The sequence below is a fragment of the Tamandua tetradactyla genome, chromosome 2, assembly GCF_023851605.1.
Source record: "Tamandua tetradactyla isolate mTamTet1 chromosome 2, mTamTet1.pri, whole genome shotgun sequence".
In the NCBI taxonomy this organism is placed as follows: domain Eukaryota; kingdom Metazoa; phylum Chordata; class Mammalia; order Pilosa; family Myrmecophagidae; genus Tamandua; species Tamandua tetradactyla.
Genome location: NC_135328.1, coordinates 217,738,110 through 217,757,194, shown reverse-complemented (window position 1 = coordinate 217,757,194; position 19,085 = coordinate 217,738,110). Strand labels below are relative to the sequence as shown.

Here is a 19,085-nt window from a genome sequence, read left to right as displayed (position 1 = left end):
TTTAAATATGTCTTCCCACTGCCTTCTTGACTCCATGGTTTCCAAAGAGAAATAACCACTTAATTTTATTGACACTCCCTGGCATGTGACACACTGCTTCTTTTTTGTGGCTTTCAGAATACTCTCTTGATCTTTTGGCATTCAGTACTTTGATTGTAATGTGCTGCAGCGAAAGTCTATTTGGATCTTAGCATCTTAGATCTGTATATTCATGTTTTTCGTTAAATTTGGCAATTTTTCAGCCATCATTTATTTGACTGTTCTCCCTGCCCCTTTCCCTTTTTCTTTCCCTTCTGGGACTCCCATAATGCAAATATCAGCATGCGTGGTGGTGTCCCACAGGTTCCTCACACTCTGTTCACTTTCTTTCATTCCTTCCTCCTTCTGTTCCTCGGCTGGAAGAGTTCAAGTGTCTTATCTTCATTGATTTTTTTCTTCTGCCAACTCTAATCTGCTGTTGAACCCTCAAGGGAATTTTTAAAAATTTCTGTTATTGTGCCTTTTAGCTCTCTTTGATCTTGTCTTTATGCTCATCTATCATTTTCCTGATTTCCCGTACTACCTTGGTCATATTTTCTTTTACCTCTTTAGCATGTTTAGGACCATTTGTTAGAACATTTTAAATCGTTTCATTGAAATATAATCACATCCCATATACTCTACCCACTTAAAATTTACAATTCAATTGTTTTTAGCAAATTCACAGAGTTATACGACTCCCAGTTCTGGACATTTCACATAAATGGAATCATACAATATGTGATCTTTGTGACTGGCTTCTTTCACTTAGCATAATGTTTTCAAGGTTCATCTATAATGTAACAGGCATCAGCACTTTATTCCGTTTTGTTGCCAAATAATATTCATTGTTAGGATATGCCACGCTTTATCCTTTCTTCAGTGATGAACATTTGGGTATTTCCATTTTTGAAGGATATTATAAATAATGATGCTATGTACATGTACAAGATTTCATATGGACATATATTTTCATTTCTCTTGGATATATATATACCTAGGAGTGGGATTGCGAGGTCATATGGTAACTCTATGTTTATCCTTCTGGAACTGCCAGACTGTTTTCCTGCTGCACCATTTTATAGTCCCAGCTGCAGTGTTTATGGGCTTTAGTTTCTCCCCACATCCCTGCCAACACTTTTTATTTTCTGTCTTTTTATTGTCCCATGCTAGAAAGTGTGAAGTTATATCTCACTGTGGTTTTGATTTGCATTTCCCTGATGGCTTATCTATTAACGTGTTGATGTATATTCCTTCCAGATTCTTTTCTGCATACATATTTGCATAGATAACAGTTTTTCATTCACAAAGTAGATTTTCCTGTGGATACATTTAATTCTGCAGCATTATTATAATTGGCTGCATAGTACTTCTCTGAATGAATATGCAGTCATTTAACCATTCAACCACTTGGACATTGAAGTAATTTCAATGTTCACTACTGTAAACCATGTGATGAGATTTCTTGTTCTGGGATCATTTTGTAAAACGTCTTTTTCTGGACTGTCTCAGGTTTGATCCTCTTTATTGGTGGTCTCTAATCCTTTCATCTTTTCTTTTGCCTGGGCCATCGCTTCCTGTTTCTTTCTGTGTTTTATGATCTTTTTTCAAAACTTGGACATTTTGATATTTACTCTGCTCCCTCCTGAGCCAGACCCAGGTATCCATGCACCTGGAGTGCAGGCCAGCTCCATGCCAAGCCGGTGACATGAGATCCTACCATTTTCAAGTAACCTTTTTTCTTGATTTGGTGGTCACCCTGTAAATGCAGTCCTTTCATGGTTTTCTAAAACTTGAGAAAGCTGTTCTTGCTGTTCTGTGGTGTGACGGAGCCCTGAAGCGTCTCACTCTGCCATCTTGATTAGAACCAAGTTCTAGGTGTCTTGTCTTGAATAGCTTTTAACTGCCTTGGGGTCAGTTTTCCATGTGCTCATGGACATTTGAAGACCAAGAAACTCTTGGCCTTTTTTCTGTGCAGTCATGTCCTCACCAATGGTGTAGTTCAGTAACTTCAACCAAACTGTTCTAAGGACATTTTGCTTGGAATCCCTCAAAACTGAGTCACCGTTGGCTTTTTGAAACATCATGAGTGAGAACTGGGACCATATTCATCAGCCTGCTATACCTACATCTATTTTTTCTTTTCTCCCCACATATTGAAAGATCCATTCTGGCTGCAGAAATTATTTGCTGATTAACAAACAAGGGCAGGGATATTTCCCCTACTGTTCTAGGCACGCTCCAGCATCTGCCACATAGTGCGTGCTTGTAAATATTTGTGCAGAAATAAATAAATTTTTATTCCTGCACAATAAAAAAAAGTACACTTTTTTACTCTAATGTAATAAAAATGTTTTTAGCTTCTGATTAATTATATTTCCCTTATAATTCTCACTACAATTAAGGTAATACATAGCTCTGAATTTGCTGAGTATTCTACAGTGATCTTTTAATTATCAGAATAAAACTATAAAACCTAAACAAGCATCAAGCTGTTGCTTTTGACTTGCCACTCATGGAGATGTGCACACCATCATTTTATCCATCCAACTAAGCCTTCCTAACAGAAGAGCTGCACTCTGGCCCTGCTCAGAGGAAAGAAAGTGTGATCGGGAAAAGTGGCTTCAATTCCTGGGTCAGCACAGAACAAGGAATAGCACTCTCTGGGTGCTGTCTCAGTTGTTTGCATTTGTGATTATTTTCTTGTTTTAATCATCACTGCTTTCCCCTTTTGGAATTGAGATGCCCGGGGATGCTGTTATGCCTGGGATAATTTCACTAAGAGGTGGAAAAATTGCTTCTGAGTATCTTCATGATAGAGCAGAGCAGCTGCCAGCAGTGTTCCCGTGCAGGTAGGGGGTGGGGGATGGATATCAGTAACCTTTGAGGCAAACTCGAGCTTGTCCTGTCTGCTAGGGGCAGGGCCTGGCTCAGCGATGGCAGGGAGAGGTCTCCTGCAAGGCCCACTCTCTGCACAGGGTACCCGGGACCTGCAGTAGAGCACACTGCAGCACTGCCCCGACAGAGCAGCAGTGCTCGGGGCAGCCACGGCGGGGGGAGCATGTTCTGGGTCCTTCTACCCCCTTCTCAATGAGTGGAATGTTTATCTTGACCTCCAGGCTTTTGAGTGGTCCAAGCAAGTGAAACAGATACTGAAAACTCGTTTGATAGATGCAGTAGAGGCTTGCAGAAGAAATAATAAACAGATGGCTGTATAGGTTGAAGACTAAGCCCAACCATTTCAGTGGGATGCATGAGTATCTCTTAGTAGGTTCTGAGATAAATGACTGTTTGGCTTATTACGTTAGGAATGAGCAGGGAAAGTTTATGGATATATCACAAAGGATAACTGCACTGCTACTTTGATTGTAAATCAAATTGAAAGGTAAAATTCTTTGTCTTCACCTGCCTTCAAAGGTTCTGCATATATAGGATTTCTGTTTTCTGATGGAGAGGGATCGGAGTCTGGAGTGAGGAAAACTAGTGCCTCCTCTGTAGTCATTTCGTATTTCTCATTAGTGGTCGCAGGATGAAAATGACCATGGGCAGCTCATCACCTGTAGTGTTGATGCCGCTGGTAACCACGCCACTGAGAGCCTTAGAAGCAGGAACCTTAAAGACTGCCCAGATCCTGTCTGTCTGTAAAACTGGAACACTTTAAAAGAAGTTTTTTCTTTTAGTTTGTTCCTGGACATAGCTTATTAGACAATATTGTGCTTCTTGGAAAGCAGACTTCCTCCCCTTATTTTTGTAGTTTAGTAACGCAAAATCAATTTGATATTGTCAGTATTGAAGATTAGCCTGTGGAATGGGGTTTACTACTTTGTCACTATAGCTGAGCTTTCTTAAGCATTTCCTGGGGCAGGACTGCCTAATGTCTGTGTATCTTCTCTTTCCGTAATTCCCACCACTTCTCCTTCCTGTTGGTATGGTATACTGGTTAAGCTCTGGTTCTCTGGAGCCAGACAAGTTAGTTACCTTCTCGTGTCTCAGCTTTCTCATCTCTGAAATGAGGATAATAACAGTACCTACTCAAAAGATTGATATGAAAAGTGAATGAGTTAATGTAGGTAAAGTGATTAGAATGGTGCCTGGTCTTGAGGAAGCTTTCTTTCTGTGAGTGTGAGCCCTGCCTGTGGTTCTGTCTCCTGTAGAAAGCTAGCACCTGTAGAATCAAAGAATTTTGCTCACTAGTCTTGGGCTTTACAGTCAGAATGGCAGGGAGCACTAAATAAAATATTTCTTTGCCAGATTATTCCTTTTTATGATTCAAATGGCTGTATTTTTTTTAACTTTGCATTTTGAAATAATTTCAAACTTACAGGTCAGTTGCAAAAATAATACACCCCATACCAAGAAGTCCAACATATTCCCCTCTCATCAAATAGCCAGATTCACTAATTTTAACATTTTGCCGCTTTTGCTATAGCTCTATCATCTCTGTATCTTCTGAACATTTGAGAACAAGTTGCACATACCATACTCTATACACGATACTTTCATGTACATTTCCTACGAGCAAGTATATTCACTTACATAACTACCTGAAGTGCAGTTATCAAGTTCAAGAAATTTAACATTGATGTAAAGCTTACATTTTATATATGTACATATATATATTTTTATATCTCAGTAATAGCCTTTTTCTTCTTTTTTTTTTTTTTTGCATGGGCAGGCACCGGGAATCGAACCCGGGTCTCCCCAGCATGGCAAGCGAGTACTCTGCCACTGAGTTAGTAATATCCTTTTAAACCTTTTCTCCTCCATTCTTAGATCCCATCCAGGATCATGTTCTGCATTTAATTGTCATTATCTTTAGTTTTTCTCATTTTTTAAATTGTGGAAACAATTGAAACAATATAAATTTTCCCATCCCAACCCCTCCCAAACATATCATTTAGTGGGGTTAATTACATTCACAAGATTGCAGTACCCTCACCACCAGCCATTACGAGAACTTTCCCTTCACCCATAACAGAAACCCTACGCTGTTTTGCATTATCTCCCCATTGCCACTGCCCCTCCCCCGTAACCTGTACTCTGCTTTCTAAGAGTGTGTATATTCTCTGATATTTTCTTTGTAGTTATCATGAGGCTTAAATTTAACATCCTAAATCTGTAACAGTCTCATTTGCTTTGATGCCTACATAACTTTAAGACCATACGTAAACTATGTTCCTATATGTCTCCACCCCCACCTTTATGTGGTTCTTGTCACAGATCACATGTGTATACATTAAGAATCCTAAAAACACTGTTTTCTCAATATATTTTGTGCATTTGCTTTTTAGAACCTGTAGGAAGGGGGAAAAAAGTTACTCACCAAAATTACAATAGTACAGGTATTTATATTATCCGTGTCTTTATCTTTACCAGAGATCTTTATTTTTTCAAGTGATTTTAGTCAGTTGTCTCTTGTGCTTTCCTTTCTACCTGCAGAACTCCTTTGTGGAGCTTTTAGAAAGATATTTCTGCCAGTTCTTGCTGGGTGCAGAAAGTTTCTGTGTTCAGAGTTTTTATCTAGAACTTAATCATGTTCTAAGCATTTACTTACATTCATTTAATTTTTCCCACCCCTCTGTCGTAAGCATAATTGCTATCCCCAATTAAGAACTGAGGAAACTGAGCCACCAGAAGGTTAGTTTGTTTGAAGTTATACTATTAATAAATGACTGGGTCAGGAGTTGTACCTGTTACCCTGGCTTCTGAGTCTTTAACAGCTATGCAGTCTCTGGTCCCTGCCTCTCCAACTTCATCTTCTCCCACTCTCCCCTTCACCGAGACTCAGCCATATGGCATTTTGCCCCTTAAGTGCCAGCCTCAGGGCCTTTGCATGTGCTGTTCCCTTGTAAGGGCTGTTCCCAGAATGCGCTTTCCCAGGCTCTTGGCACATCTGGCTCCCTCTCAACATTCCGGTCCGGCTTAAGTATCATTTTTCCTGACTTATCTAAATTCTACCTCCTACTCAACACTCCTCCTCACAGCAGCCTGCCCTTCGCTTATTATGCTCTGACTGTAGTAGAGCAGGAAGAGGCCTTTTCTGTCTTGTCTGCTGCAAAGTATCTGGCACTGCACTCAGTAAAGTTTCTTGAATGAATATAGGTGTTAACGGTTTTAGTAATGGCTTTAGCTTCTCTCATTTACATATATAAGTGACCTAACCCCAACATACTAGTGTGCCTGCACACGTGTGTGTGCTTGTGTAAATGTGTGAATATGGAAAGATGTCTGTCATGATCTTGGTAAAGTGGTGCAGAGTCACAAGCCTTTTTTCTTCGAGTTACAGTCCTGGCCCGCACGAAAATGCCCTGGTGTTTTTCCTTCTACACAGGTGACGTACCTATTTGCCTTTGTCTCTGAAAAAACTGAGTTACGTGTTAATAGAAATGTGTAAGGGTCTCAGGCAGTGAATAGTACAATTCCTAAAATAAATTCATAAAAGCCAGAGCCTGGATCAGGAAATAAAATCAGTCTTTTTGTTTGTTTGTCTTTGTAAAAACTCAGGATTTGATTAAACAGGTACTATTTTTTTTAATCCTCCTTTCCTGCTCTGATTGCCTTCTTCCATTGATTTAAATGAGATAACAGCCATTTCATTTTATTACTCTGAGGGGCCCCTCTACTAGGTCTCTTCAAGATTGCCTTTGGGGAACTTGACAAAAAAGTGGGATGCCAGGCACCTGAAACCTGGATCTTAGATAAAAAGGGGTTATCTCTTCCTTTAGCGGGGAGCTAGGAGCAGTGCAGATGCCACAGTCTTGGGCGAGTGATGGGCTCGCTTCCACGCAGAGAGCTCGACAGGGCTGCGGGATTTGGTTACATTTGGTTACATTCAGGACCTCTGGGCCGGCAAACCTGAGCGGGCCGCATGGTAACTGCTCTTCTTCCAGAACACAGCCTCACTCTCACTCGTCTCCTGTCCTAGACAACCAGTTCAGGATGTCCATCCTAGAACGACTGGAGCAGATGGAGCGGAGGATGGCTGAGATGACGGGGTCCCAGCAGCACAAACAGGGGGGCGCAGGAGGCAGCAGTGGAGGTGGCAACGGGAGTGGGAATGGAGGAAGTCAAGCTCAGGTACGTGTCAATATCGGCGTCAGTAATTTTCTTTCATTGTTGTTTAACGTTTTGATTGATTAGTGAGGTCTTTGATCACGTGTCCCTTCCCTGCTGCTGCTATCATTCCTGGCTTTAAGTAAAAAGTTCCAGGTAGTGCTTTGGTACCTATACTTCCAAGTATTATAATCTGTGTAATAAGAAAGAAACCTTGGAATTTGCAGCTTCTCAGTCGCTTACCTCTGTTAATGGTTGCTAATCCTTGAATCATATTAATTTATCTCAGAAATCACTTGTGTTACCTGGCAGTGGGAGTTGAAGGCAAACGATTAAAAGATAGAGGCCAAATGGTGACCCAAATCCACTGGATCTTAGAATTAGACTAGCATCTTTCTCCTTGGCCTGCTTTATCCCTATTTTAAGTATAAATATAAAACATGATTGAATTCAATAATTTATAAGCTTTTTAAACTCAAGATAATCATTATAGAAAGGGCTGAGTAAAACTGTTTCTGTAATTTTTCAATATAGAAAACATTACATATTATGTCTCACATGTGCTTTCCCATAAGTTGCAAAAAATGTATTATATTGCCAAGTGCAGGGAAATAACCAAATTTTGTTTTAGAGTCTTATTAGTTTTGGGGGTGTTGTATAAATTTCATTTAGAAGATCAATTTTAAGAAAATTTCCTAAGCCAAAACTGTTATTTTTTAGAGATCAAGTTAAAGGGACTGATAGTGTTTCTTAATTCCTCCTTTTTCTGTTCAAGAGGAAGGATAATTTCCTTTGACCAATTTCTTTGTTAACTGACCATTTTGAATTTAAGAGCCTTGTAAATATCGAATGGTAGTAATATTTTTGATAACGATAATGCCTGAAAACAAAGCATAATAAACCACATCTAAAAACCTAACCTTCCTTTTCCTTGAATTTTCTTCCTATTTCTCCCATCTTCCAAATCAACAGAAAAGGGAAGACTTGCAGATATTATTAAAACTAAAACAGGCTTATTTTTCAACTGATATTACCAAGTTTTATAAAAGAAGTAAAATCATTATAATATATCTTGTGATTAAAGCAAGAGAATCTCATAAAACCCTTTTCCTTTCACTCACAAAGTTTGCACAAAGAGAATGGTTAATAATGTCATTATGAAGACTCATATGGCTTGTTATGAGCCCATATTAACTGCTATTGAATAGTCTTTCATCGAATCAAGTTGATATCAATAACTCTCTGTGTCTGCCTTACGTGATATAGACCATGGCTGTTTTTGTTTAGTACAAACAATAGCAAAATATTCCCTTCACTCTCCGGTGATAGACATGTATTTGTGAATATGGTCTATTTGGTATATGAAGAGCGGTGCTGCCTGGGCCTTTGACCAAAATTTTCTTTAAAAAAGTAAAACAATTGTAGGTTTATTGAAAAATCATGCAGAAATTCAGAATATGTGTGTGTGTGTGTGTGTATTCAGAGTATATATATTCAGGTATACAGAGTTCCCATATATCCCCCTCTCATATACAGTTTACTCTGCTGTTAGTATTTTGCATCAGTGCGGTATCTCTGTTGCAATTGTTGAAACAATATTATTATGATTATGCTATTAACTTTGGCCCACTATTTGCATTAGGATTCTTTCTTTCTTTTGAGCTGTTCTATGTGGGGTTTTGTGTGTGTGTGTGTGTGTGTGTGTGTGTGGCGATATATATGCACTCTAAAATTTCCCTTTATATCCATTTTCAAGTATACAATTCAGGTGTGTTAGTTACATTCACAAAGCTGTGCTTCCTTCACCATTATCCATTGCCAAAACAGCTCCATTACCCCAAACAGAAACTCCATACAATAAAACGTTAACTTCCTGAACCTCCACCCTGGTAACCTGTTTTCCTGTTTCTGACTGTCAGTCTGCATATTCTGCTTATTTCCTATAAGTGAGATCATAAAGTATTTGTCCTTTTGCGTCTGGTGTATTTCACTCGTCCATATTGCAGCAAGTATGAGAACGTAATACTTTTTTTATGGCTGAGTAATACTCCGTTGTGTGGATACATTCTGTCCGGGCCTTAGAGTCAAGCTCAGTCGCCTGCAGGTTGGGTTAGTCCAAATGTGGCCTTTAAAGATGTTCCCACAGCCCTGGTGAGGATGACATTACATCTGTCACCTGCCCATTATTTTTGGTGGCATTTTTTTTCCAGAATTAAAAATAAAGAGCAATGAGTAACAACAGTGTTTCTGTAACAACTGAATTTTACAGGGTTTATTACCAGAACAAAATACTTTCTAACACATCAGAGATGAGAATTGGTCTAGAAATGCCATTTATTGGGGAATGTTAAACATAAAACTGCTATCACAGAGCCTCAAATATGCTGGCCAGGTTACCAACGTTTTATTTTATTTTTCTTCCTTTGCGGTTGGTTAAAGTAGAGTGTTTCTCTTTCCTGTGTGCCTTTATTGTTATTAAATTTCAAGATCTGTAATGCTTTCCCCAGTATCCTTTGTACTGTATACAACAAACTGGATGGTTACTGATTTCTTTTTATGTGTTTCTTAAGAAAAAAAATGTACACCTACTTGACTTCATTCTCCTTCAGAAGAAATAAAGGAGAGAGCCTCAGATCCCCAAATGGAGACACCAGGAAAGCTACTCCACTTTGCTTTCTCACGGTTTCCTATCTCCATTCAACTGGGAGCCTAGAGGCACTTTTTATTTTATTTTTTTTAGCAGTATACTCTCTCCCTGAGATGGATTGGCATGAAATTTATAATCTCTGTGATAGCTAGACTATGATGTCCTTGGCGATACGGAAAGTTGGCTTTGTGCTACTACTGCAGCTGAGACGAAGCGCATCCTATCCTCTGTTTTGTGCATGATCTTTCATTACTTTCCATTTTGAACTTTGCACCTGAAATTGCTAATCATAAAGCTTTTGTTTCCCCTACATCAAAACTCTGGCTTGGTGGAGAGCCTTTAGTGCCCTGTGGGTTGAAGTTTCAGATCCTAATGTCTGCTTTTCCACTGCAGTGTGCTTCTGGGGCGGGGGCCCTGGGGAGCTGCTTTGAGAGCCGCGTGGTCGTCGTCTGTGAGAAGATGATGAGTCGAGCCTGCTGGGCCAAGTCCAAGCATTTGATCCACTCAAAGACCTTCCGTGGAATGACCCTCTTACACCTGGCTGCTGCCCAGGGTTACGCCACACTAATCCAGACTCTCATCAAATGGCGGTAAGGCTGTGGCGCCAGCGATTGAGGGTAGCCCTTGCTTATCGGCGTCCAGCTTCCTGAGCTTTCCCACTGGTGGGAAGAAAGCTGGTCATTCAGTACACTTTGTAATCTTGGAGCAAAACGATTGCTCTGAGGACTGTTTCCAAGGGATTGTTATGAACTTTGGCCCAAGAAGTACTGAGCTAGATACCAACTAAAGGTTGGACTTTTAATTTCCTTTGAGCCATTAGCAAATGGAGACCCCAAACCACTCCAGGAAATGCAGGACTCTATTTCTTCACATCAGCAATATTAGCTTCCCAGTTTGCTTTCATCTCTTTGGGGCTTTGTAACATTCTGGGGTTTCCTTTCGATGCAGAATAATTTGTGCAGTAATCTTTGATGCTCTCCCTTCTAGCACAAAGCATGCAGACAGCATTGATTTGGAACTGGAAGTTGATCCTTTGAATGTGGACCACTTCTCCTGTACTCCTCTGGTAAGGAAAAGCCTCCTTCATTCCCCTGGCCCTCCTTCCAGTTTATAAGAGGGTCTGCCTGGTTCCCATTGTTCTACCTCGTTGACGTATGGCATTCACCAAAGATGCTTTGTAGAGATAATGTTTCTTCTCACCCCACTGAGAGTGCCAGGATGACCGGTTTGCCAGCTGGCAGCGATGACAAAACTGGAAGATGTTTCTAACGTCTTATTGAAAAAGCTTGCTTTCTCTTTCTGTCTTTTAGATGTGGGCATGTGCCCTGGGGCACTTAGAAGCTGCTGTCGTGCTATATAAGTGGGACCGTCGGGCTATCTCTATTCCCGACTCTCTAGGAAGGCTGCCTCTGGGAATTGCCAGGTCAAGGGGTCATGTGAAATTGGCGGAGTGTCTGGAGCACCTGCAGAGAGATGAGCAGGCTCAGCTGGGACAGAACCCCAGAATCCATTGCCCGTCCAGTGAAGAGTCTAATGCAGAAAGCTGGATGGCCCAGTGGCCCAGTGAGGCCATCAACTCCCCAGAAATACCCAAAGGAGTCACTGTTATTGCAAGTACCAATCCAGGTGAATATTCTAAATTCTTGTATCTCAGAACTTGACAGGTATCCCTGTAGCTACCCCGAGAAAACCCCTAGGATAGTCACATACATTTAAGAATTTTGTGGGGTTTTTTTTCTTTTTTTGCTGTTTCTAATTTTCCTTTTAGCTTAAAGAATACCTAGTACCTACTCCCAAAATCATACAAATAGTAGCCAGGAAAAAAAAATCTTTGTCCTTGCAAGAAATACAAAATTTTTGGAGTAGGATTTTCTGAATATAATATATGTTTCTGGGGAATATTTAAAGGTTAGGGACATGTCTTGAGTTCTGGCTTTGCACCTTGTGTCTCTCAGACATAGAGAAAGTGTTAATTCTTTAGGATTCCTAATTTTATCACCTATCCTGACTATCCTTTCTACTGTACTTTTCAGAGCTGAGAAGACCTCGGTCTGAACCCTCTAATTACTACAGCAGTGAAAGCCACAAAGATTATCCAGCTCCCAAAAAGCATAAATTGAACCCTGAGTACTTCCAGGCAAGGCAGGAGAAGCTGCTTTCCACTGCACTGAGTCTGGAACAGCCAAATATCAGGAAGCAGAGCCCTAGTTCTAAGCAATCTGTCCCTGAGACAATCAGCCCCAGTGAAGGAGTGAGGGACTACAGCCGGGAAATCTCCCCTCCCACTCCAGAGACTGCAGGATTCCAAGCCTCTGCATCTCAGCCTGTAGTAAAGTGGAATTCCAAAGATCTTTACATTGGTGTGTCTACAGTACAGGTGACTGGAAATCCGAAGGGGACCAGAGTAGGAAAGGAGGCAGCACCTTCACAGGTGCGTCCACGGGAACCAATGAGTGTCCTGATGATGGCTAACAGAGAGGTGGTGAATACAGAGATGGGGTCCTATCGGGATAGTGCAGAGAGTGAAGAATGCTCACAGCCCATGGATGATATACAGGTAAGCAGTTACTTATTAGAGCTTCCTTGACTGACCTTGGTGGTTGATTTCCAAGGTCATGTCATTTTCTCACCTGTGAAGGGTTAAAGGTCTGGCCTTATGCATAAGAACGTCGGAATATCGTCTTCACTTGGGACTGCATTTTCATTAATTGACTCAAGCATCGTGAATAGGGCCGAAATGCCATGACGTGGCCCAAGACTCAGCAGAGCCTTCCCTCTTGGCACCACCTCCTCTGAACTCATTTGTAATGCTACGGTTGGTCTTCTGCTTCCTCCTTGCAACCAGGGTGACTGATTTCCCTGTTTTAAGAACTAATTATAATAGGGTCAAGCCCCTGACACAAGATAACATAAGAAGCCTTATGGATATAATTTGGATCGAAGTGACTTTGATTACACAGCTATCATCCAGCCCTTGTAAAGGGCAGTACGGTGTTAGGTTCTCTGAGGCGCAGTGAAATATACCTAAAGCTGATCATTGGCTGCCCTGATATCAATTGAGAAAATTCAGACTCTTTTAGGGCATTAAACTTAATAAACCAGGAGAATATAAACTGGAGCTAAGGCTATAAAGCAAGCAAATTATTTAATTGAAATATACTAGATAGGGGCACACCACAAGGGCAATTTAAGATCATGTCCTCTCTTTCCACCTTCCTATTGATATGACCCAGAACAAATATAAAAGGAAAAACTTTACCCATAACTAGAAATTCAACAGGGCACCCATGCTTGTAGAAATGATTCAGGGAAAAAGAGGGGCATGGAGGAGAAGACCAATTCACCTGGCCCCTCAAACCCTCAAGCTTAAAAGAAGTCTGCTTATAGGCACAGCTCTTTCCCCTGTGCCATGGAGAGTATATTTCCCGTCTTTCAACCTCCCAGAACTAGCATTCTCCTGTCTAGCCAGAGTAGGGGAAAGGGAGTAAGAGGTCTTATATCCTGGGGATATAGCCAGAGAGAGGCCTGATTGCTGAACAACTTCTATTCATTGCAGCCTAGCATCCTGTTCGTTGCATCCCAACTTCACTGAAATGGAGTTGTTGCAGGAAATGGAAAATAACCTTAAAAAAATCCAATTTGTGTTTTCAATAAGTCTTGAGAGGGTAATATTTTGCTAAATAGGAGCACATATCTATGAAAAAGCAGCAGTCTATGGAAGTATTCTAACCAAATGAAAATTAGCAATTAAAAATAATGAAATAATTCAGGGTGCATGGGTCATTCAGTGGTAGAATACTCACCTTTCATGCGAGAGACCCAGGTTTGATTTCCGGACTACGAACCAAAATAAAAAAGGAAATATTTCAAGAAATGGCAAGCCCTATTTCAAAGAATGAACGTAAAACTTATATGACTGAATAATTATTGATAGTGTGGCTGTATGTATAAGTCATTTGTTAAAAGGGATCCTTTAAATAGAAGAGGAATGTTCTAGTTTGCTAGCTGCCAGAATGCAATATACCAGAAATGGAGTGGCTTTTAAAAAGGGGAATTTAATAAGTTGCTCGTTTACAGTTCTAAGTCTGAGAAAATGTCCCAATTAAAACAAGTCTGTAGAAATGTCCAATCAAAGGCATCCATCCAGGGAAAGAAACCTTGGTTCAAAAAGGCCGATGAAGTTCACGGTTTCTCTTTCATCTGGAAAGGCACATGGTGAACACAGTCAGGGTTCCTCTCTCATCTGGAAGGGCACATGGCAAACACAGCATCATCTGCTAGCTTCTTCTCCTGGCTTCCTGTTTCCTGAAGCTCCCGGGAGGCATTTTCTTTCTTCATCTCCAAAGGTCTCTGGCTGGTGGACTCTCCTTCTCGTGGCAATGTCATTCTGCTCTGCTTTCTCTGAATCTCTCATTCTCCAAAATGTTTCCTCTTTTATAGGACTTCAGAAACTAATCAAGACCCACCCGAATGGGTGGAGACATGTCGTCACCTAATCCAGCGTAACAACCATTCTCGATTACATCACATCTCCAGGGAGATGATCTGATTACAGCTTCAAACATACAGTATTGAATAGGGATTATTCTACCATTATAAAATGGGATTTAGATTCAAACATGGCTTTTCTAGGGGACATACATCCTTTCAAACCAGCACAAGGAATAATACAAGTTTATATTAGAATTAAGCTAATATTCTAAATTACTTTACAAAACCAGGGAAGTGGGAAAATGAAGAAGGTAAAAGTGTTTATTAAAGCAGCCCTCTCTGGTTCAGAAATCATGGTTATTGTTCCACTTTTAATATTGATAGATAAATAAAGGGTGAAATATTCCTGTTAGAAATCTCAAGTTAATAGGGAGTATAAAACAGACTATATGATTTCTAAGCCACTGAAAGAAAAAAAGACAAAAACTGGCTCATTTCAAAAAAGTTCAGGAATGGAAAAAAAAAATCAACAGCAGAAATAAACAGAAAATTTAAGATATTTGTTAGGAACATACATATATGTAATTCATTCATATTTTGGTAACTAATAATTCTGCTAAAAGGCAGATTCTCAGATTGAGCAAAGAAAAATCTATACTGCTTTTAAAAGACATAAAAATTAATTGAACAGAAAGAATGAAAATCAAGTGATGGGTAAAGATATAACATACAAAAGACAAATGAATATAAAAAGGGGAAAGATAAAAAGTACAAATCAAGCAAATAGTATTAATAGTGTACTTTATCAAGAAGATATGACAATTATGAACCATTATGCACCAAACAATATGATTTCTAAATATTAAAGCAAAAATGAGTAAATACAAAGAAACGTGGTACTGTAACCGTAGTAGGAGAGTATGGCACCTGCAGAGAGATGTGGAGTCATAATCATAGTGGGAGACTATAACTCCTCTGTCTCAGATTTTGTCAGATCAAGTAGACAATAAACAAGAATAAAGAAAGTTTAAATGATACAATTAAAAAGCCTGATTTAATATATATATTCAAATCTATGCTATGTAATTTTGTATGGTGTATAAGGTTATTATAGTAGAAAATACACATACACACCACACACACATACATATATTTATATACTTGTTCATTTCAGATAGCCAAGACCCATTTATAAAAATTCCTCATAATCTAGGGAACACAAAAAGAATTTAAATAAAAACCAAAAGCTTAGACGTTTAAAGCTATCTTCCCTGACCACAATGCAATAAATGTAGAGGGTGGGCCACGGTGGCTCAGCAGGTAAGAGTGCTTGCCTGCCATGCCCGAGGACCCGGGTTCAATTCCCGGTGCCTGCCCATGTATTAAAAAAAAAAAAAAAAAAAGAATAAATGTAGAAATGAATGACAGGATGTTTTAGGTTCAGCAACTTAGAATATTATCATTTGATTTCAATTCATTTAAATTTCATTGCTTTCTGCAGCTGTCATCACAAGAAAAATCAGCCACTTGGTATCCCAGTGTATTCTCTTATGGTGATATTAAGATATTCTTATACTGATAATGTTTATAAAATGGAGAGGGATTTTGAAGAGTGATAACCTTTAGACATCAGAAATTCCTCTCTGGTTTTAATGGAATATTTGAATGCTTTCATGGGAACAGAAAGGTATACTGTGTTTTTTTCCTTTTATTTTTGTGAAAATAATTCTCGTTCTTTTTGAAAATTTAGAAAATTACCCAAGTATTTTAAATAACTTTATTGAGGTATACCATATATACCATAAAATTCACCCATTTTAAGTAAACTCAGTGAAATGAATTTTTTAATTTTATTTTTTTTAAATGCCAAAAAACACCTAACAAATGCAGACATTCCTATTTTGATTATTCCGTTCTACATATATAATCAGCAGTTCCCAATATCATCACATATTTGCATATTCATCATCATGATCATTTCTTGGAACGTTTGCATTTATTCAGAAAAAGAAATGAAAACAGAAAAAAAAAGTATACATACCATACCCCTTACCCCTCCCTTTCATTGATCACTAACATTTCAAACTAAATTTAATATTTGTTCCCCCTATTATTTATTTTTATTCCATTTGTTCTACTCATCTGTTGACAAGGTAGATAAAAGGAGCATCAAACACAAGGTTTAGTGAAATTAATTTTGATAAATTTATACAGCTGTGCAGCCATCGCTACAATCCCATTTGGAAACCCTTCCATCGCCTCTAAAAGGTTCCCTTGTGCCTGTTTGCAGTCAGTCCCCGCTCCCAGCCCAGCTCTAGACAACTACTGGTCTGTTTCCTATCTCTATAGTTCTGCTTTTTATAGAAATTTCATGTAATTGGAATCATACAGTACATAGTCTTCCATGTCAGGCTTCTTTCACTTCACAGAATTCTCAGAGGTTTGTTCATTTTGCAACATAAGCATTTTGCCACCTTGTGTGGTTCCTTTCCAAACCTTTTCACTTCTCTTAAAACATTTCATTTCACATTTCAGTTCATGCACACACACACACACACACACACACACAAATGCTTTATTTCAATTACCTTTTTCAAGAGGTATGCAAAGATATTTGTTAAAACTGAGCTATATCTCTGATTCTGATAAAATCCAGACTAGTTTGAGGATTCTTAATTGTGTCTGTTAGGAATGTATTTTGGGTGCAAGTATAAGAAACTAACTATTGTGGCTTAACCAAGAGAGGATTTTTTTTCTCATATAACATGAAGTCCAGTTTTCTGTTCTTTTTGGCTCTCATCTTCATGCCTGTTGCTTTTTGGCTACCATGTGGTTGCTGCAGCTTGTCTGTGGTCAAGACAGGAAGAAGAGAGGAAGGGAGCATGCCAGGCACACCCGGACCTTTTCATCAGGGAAGCTAAAGCTCTGCCCAAAACCCCACCACACTTCTGCTTAATCTCATTGTCCAGAATGGGGTCACATACCCTCCCCTAGGTGCTTGGAGGGTGAGAAATCAAGAGGATTATCATAATTGACTTTGATCAACCATTTTCTGACTACTGGGGTTCAGCAGGCGGTGCAAAAGGAAGGACTGAATATTTATTAGTCCACTAATAGTGTCACTGCATTAAGATTACGATTTACCATAGGTGGCCTGGCCATAGTGTTGTTAATTGGCTAATCCTAGCTGAGAGCAGAGAGAAGGCCCAAGCCAGAAGTTCTCCAAGATTTTATGAAAGGTTTTGGCCAAACGCTGACCTAGAGATAATTAGATCTCAGGATCTCGGCGTATTCATGTGGCTCATGTAATAACTTTAAAAGACACAGTTAAGTCCATTGGATTGAGATACAGGCTTGCCCTCCCTTATTTTTTTCTTTCCAAAGTGGGGAATGGAAGGATGGCTAAGAACACTTCTAAGGTTCCTTTCTAACCTAAGTCTTCTGACTGCAGGTGAACATGATGACCCTGGCAGAACACATTATTGAAGCCACTCCTGACAGAATTAAGCAGGAGAATTTTGTGCCCATGGAGTCCTCAGCATTGGAAAGAACAGATACTGCTACCATTGGCAGTACCATGAGCTGGCTGGCCAGTTACCTAGCTGATGTCGATCATCTGCCAAATGCAGCCCAGATCAGGTTGGTAAAATTCCATGTGTCACTACCTAGGATAAGTTCCTGAGGATGACTCTCAGCATGTGATGCTATTTGTATTGGCTTAATGAGGTATGCTATGATACCTTATTACGGAAGGAAAAGAAAGCATAAGGACAAGTTCTGTTGCCACTTTCAAGGCCCAGCTAATGTCCTCACCTTGGCCATGATTTTTCTCCCCATGGCAGAGCGTATCAGATCATGTATCATAGTTCTGTTTTTTTGCCCCCAACTCCATTGGAGTTTCATGAGCAAAGAACAGTGTGCATAATGGGTTTAGATGTTAGCACAGTACTAAACTTATAATGTGTACACAGTATTGGACATATTATTAAGGATGGTTAAATTGCTGAGTCTGTTTAGCAACTTACCTGACTGAATGAAAGCATATTCTTAATAGTCCACAGTAGCCTCTGGTGGATACCATCTGAGCTTATTAACTAATGTGTAATAGATCATTGAAGCCAGTCATTAATCTGTCACTGCTATTTCTCTTCTCATTTCAGAAGTGCATATAACGAGCCTCTAACCCCTTCTTCTAATACCAGCCTGAGCCCCGTAAGCTCTCCAGTCGGTGAAGTAGCTTTCGAGAAACCTAGCCTTCCCTCAGCAGCAGATTGGTCTGAATTCCTGAGTGCATCTACCAGTGAGAAGGTAGAGAATGAATTTGCTCAGCTAACTCTGTCTGATCATGAACAGAGAGAACTCTATGAAGCTGCCAGGCTTGTCCAGACAGCTTTCCGGAAATATAAGGTAAATAGAGCTGAGTCTCGATGTATTCTCAAGGTCACAGAGAAGAGATGAAAGTCAGGATCATTCAAACTAAAACATACACCATTTCCTTTTTCTCTGAATTTAGATAGTTTTTATTTTGTAAAAAATGTTCTGTCACATGGAACTATTTATAATTTTCAGAAGCGTTGGTAAAATAAAATTGACCAATAGAATAATGCTTATCACTGACTCCTCTTATTGTTGGTAACGATAATGGATATTTACTATTTAGCTACTATAAAGTAAGCTGATACCTCTACCACAAGGAATTTTTGACTGAAAGCAGGGGCTTTTGACTGGAGGCCTATGGACAATTTCAGGCTGCCCAAGAATCCCTAAAATTATACGGTAAAGCTTCTGTATGTGCATATTTGGTAGGGACAGGGCGTACAGCCTCCTTCAGATCCTCAGAGGGGTCTTCAGCCCCCCACAAAATCTATCAGAAGCTGTAAATCATTGATCCAAAACCCGAGTAGTTGAGGTTATCTCCGGAAAGACACATGAGATC

General features: G+C 39.6%; 1 protein-coding gene across 19 annotated transcripts in view; it reads left to right on the top strand.

Moving 5' to 3' along the window:
• CAMTA1 (calmodulin binding transcription activator 1) overlaps positions 1-19,085 on the top strand; it is a 964,086-nt gene that overhangs the window by 925,935 nt on the left and 19,066 nt on the right. For 16 of the 19 annotated variants that reach the window (XM_077151442.1, XM_077151440.1, XM_077151441.1 and 13 more), the window contains 7 exons: positions 6,944-7,095; positions 10,112-10,308; positions 10,706-10,784; positions 11,029-11,344; positions 11,752-12,275; positions 17,601-17,788; positions 18,310-18,556. In XM_077151442.1, coding sequence (XP_077007557.1) covers positions 6,944-7,095; positions 10,112-10,308; positions 10,706-10,784; positions 11,029-11,344; positions 11,752-12,275; positions 17,601-17,788; positions 18,310-18,556 — 1,703 coding nt within the window. The remainder of the gene's footprint in view (positions 1-6,943; positions 7,096-10,111; positions 10,309-10,705; positions 10,785-11,028; positions 11,345-11,751; positions 12,276-17,600; positions 17,789-18,309; positions 18,557-19,085) is intronic. The other 3 variants (XM_077151451.1, XM_077151449.1, XM_077151450.1) reach the window with 1 other exon arrangement.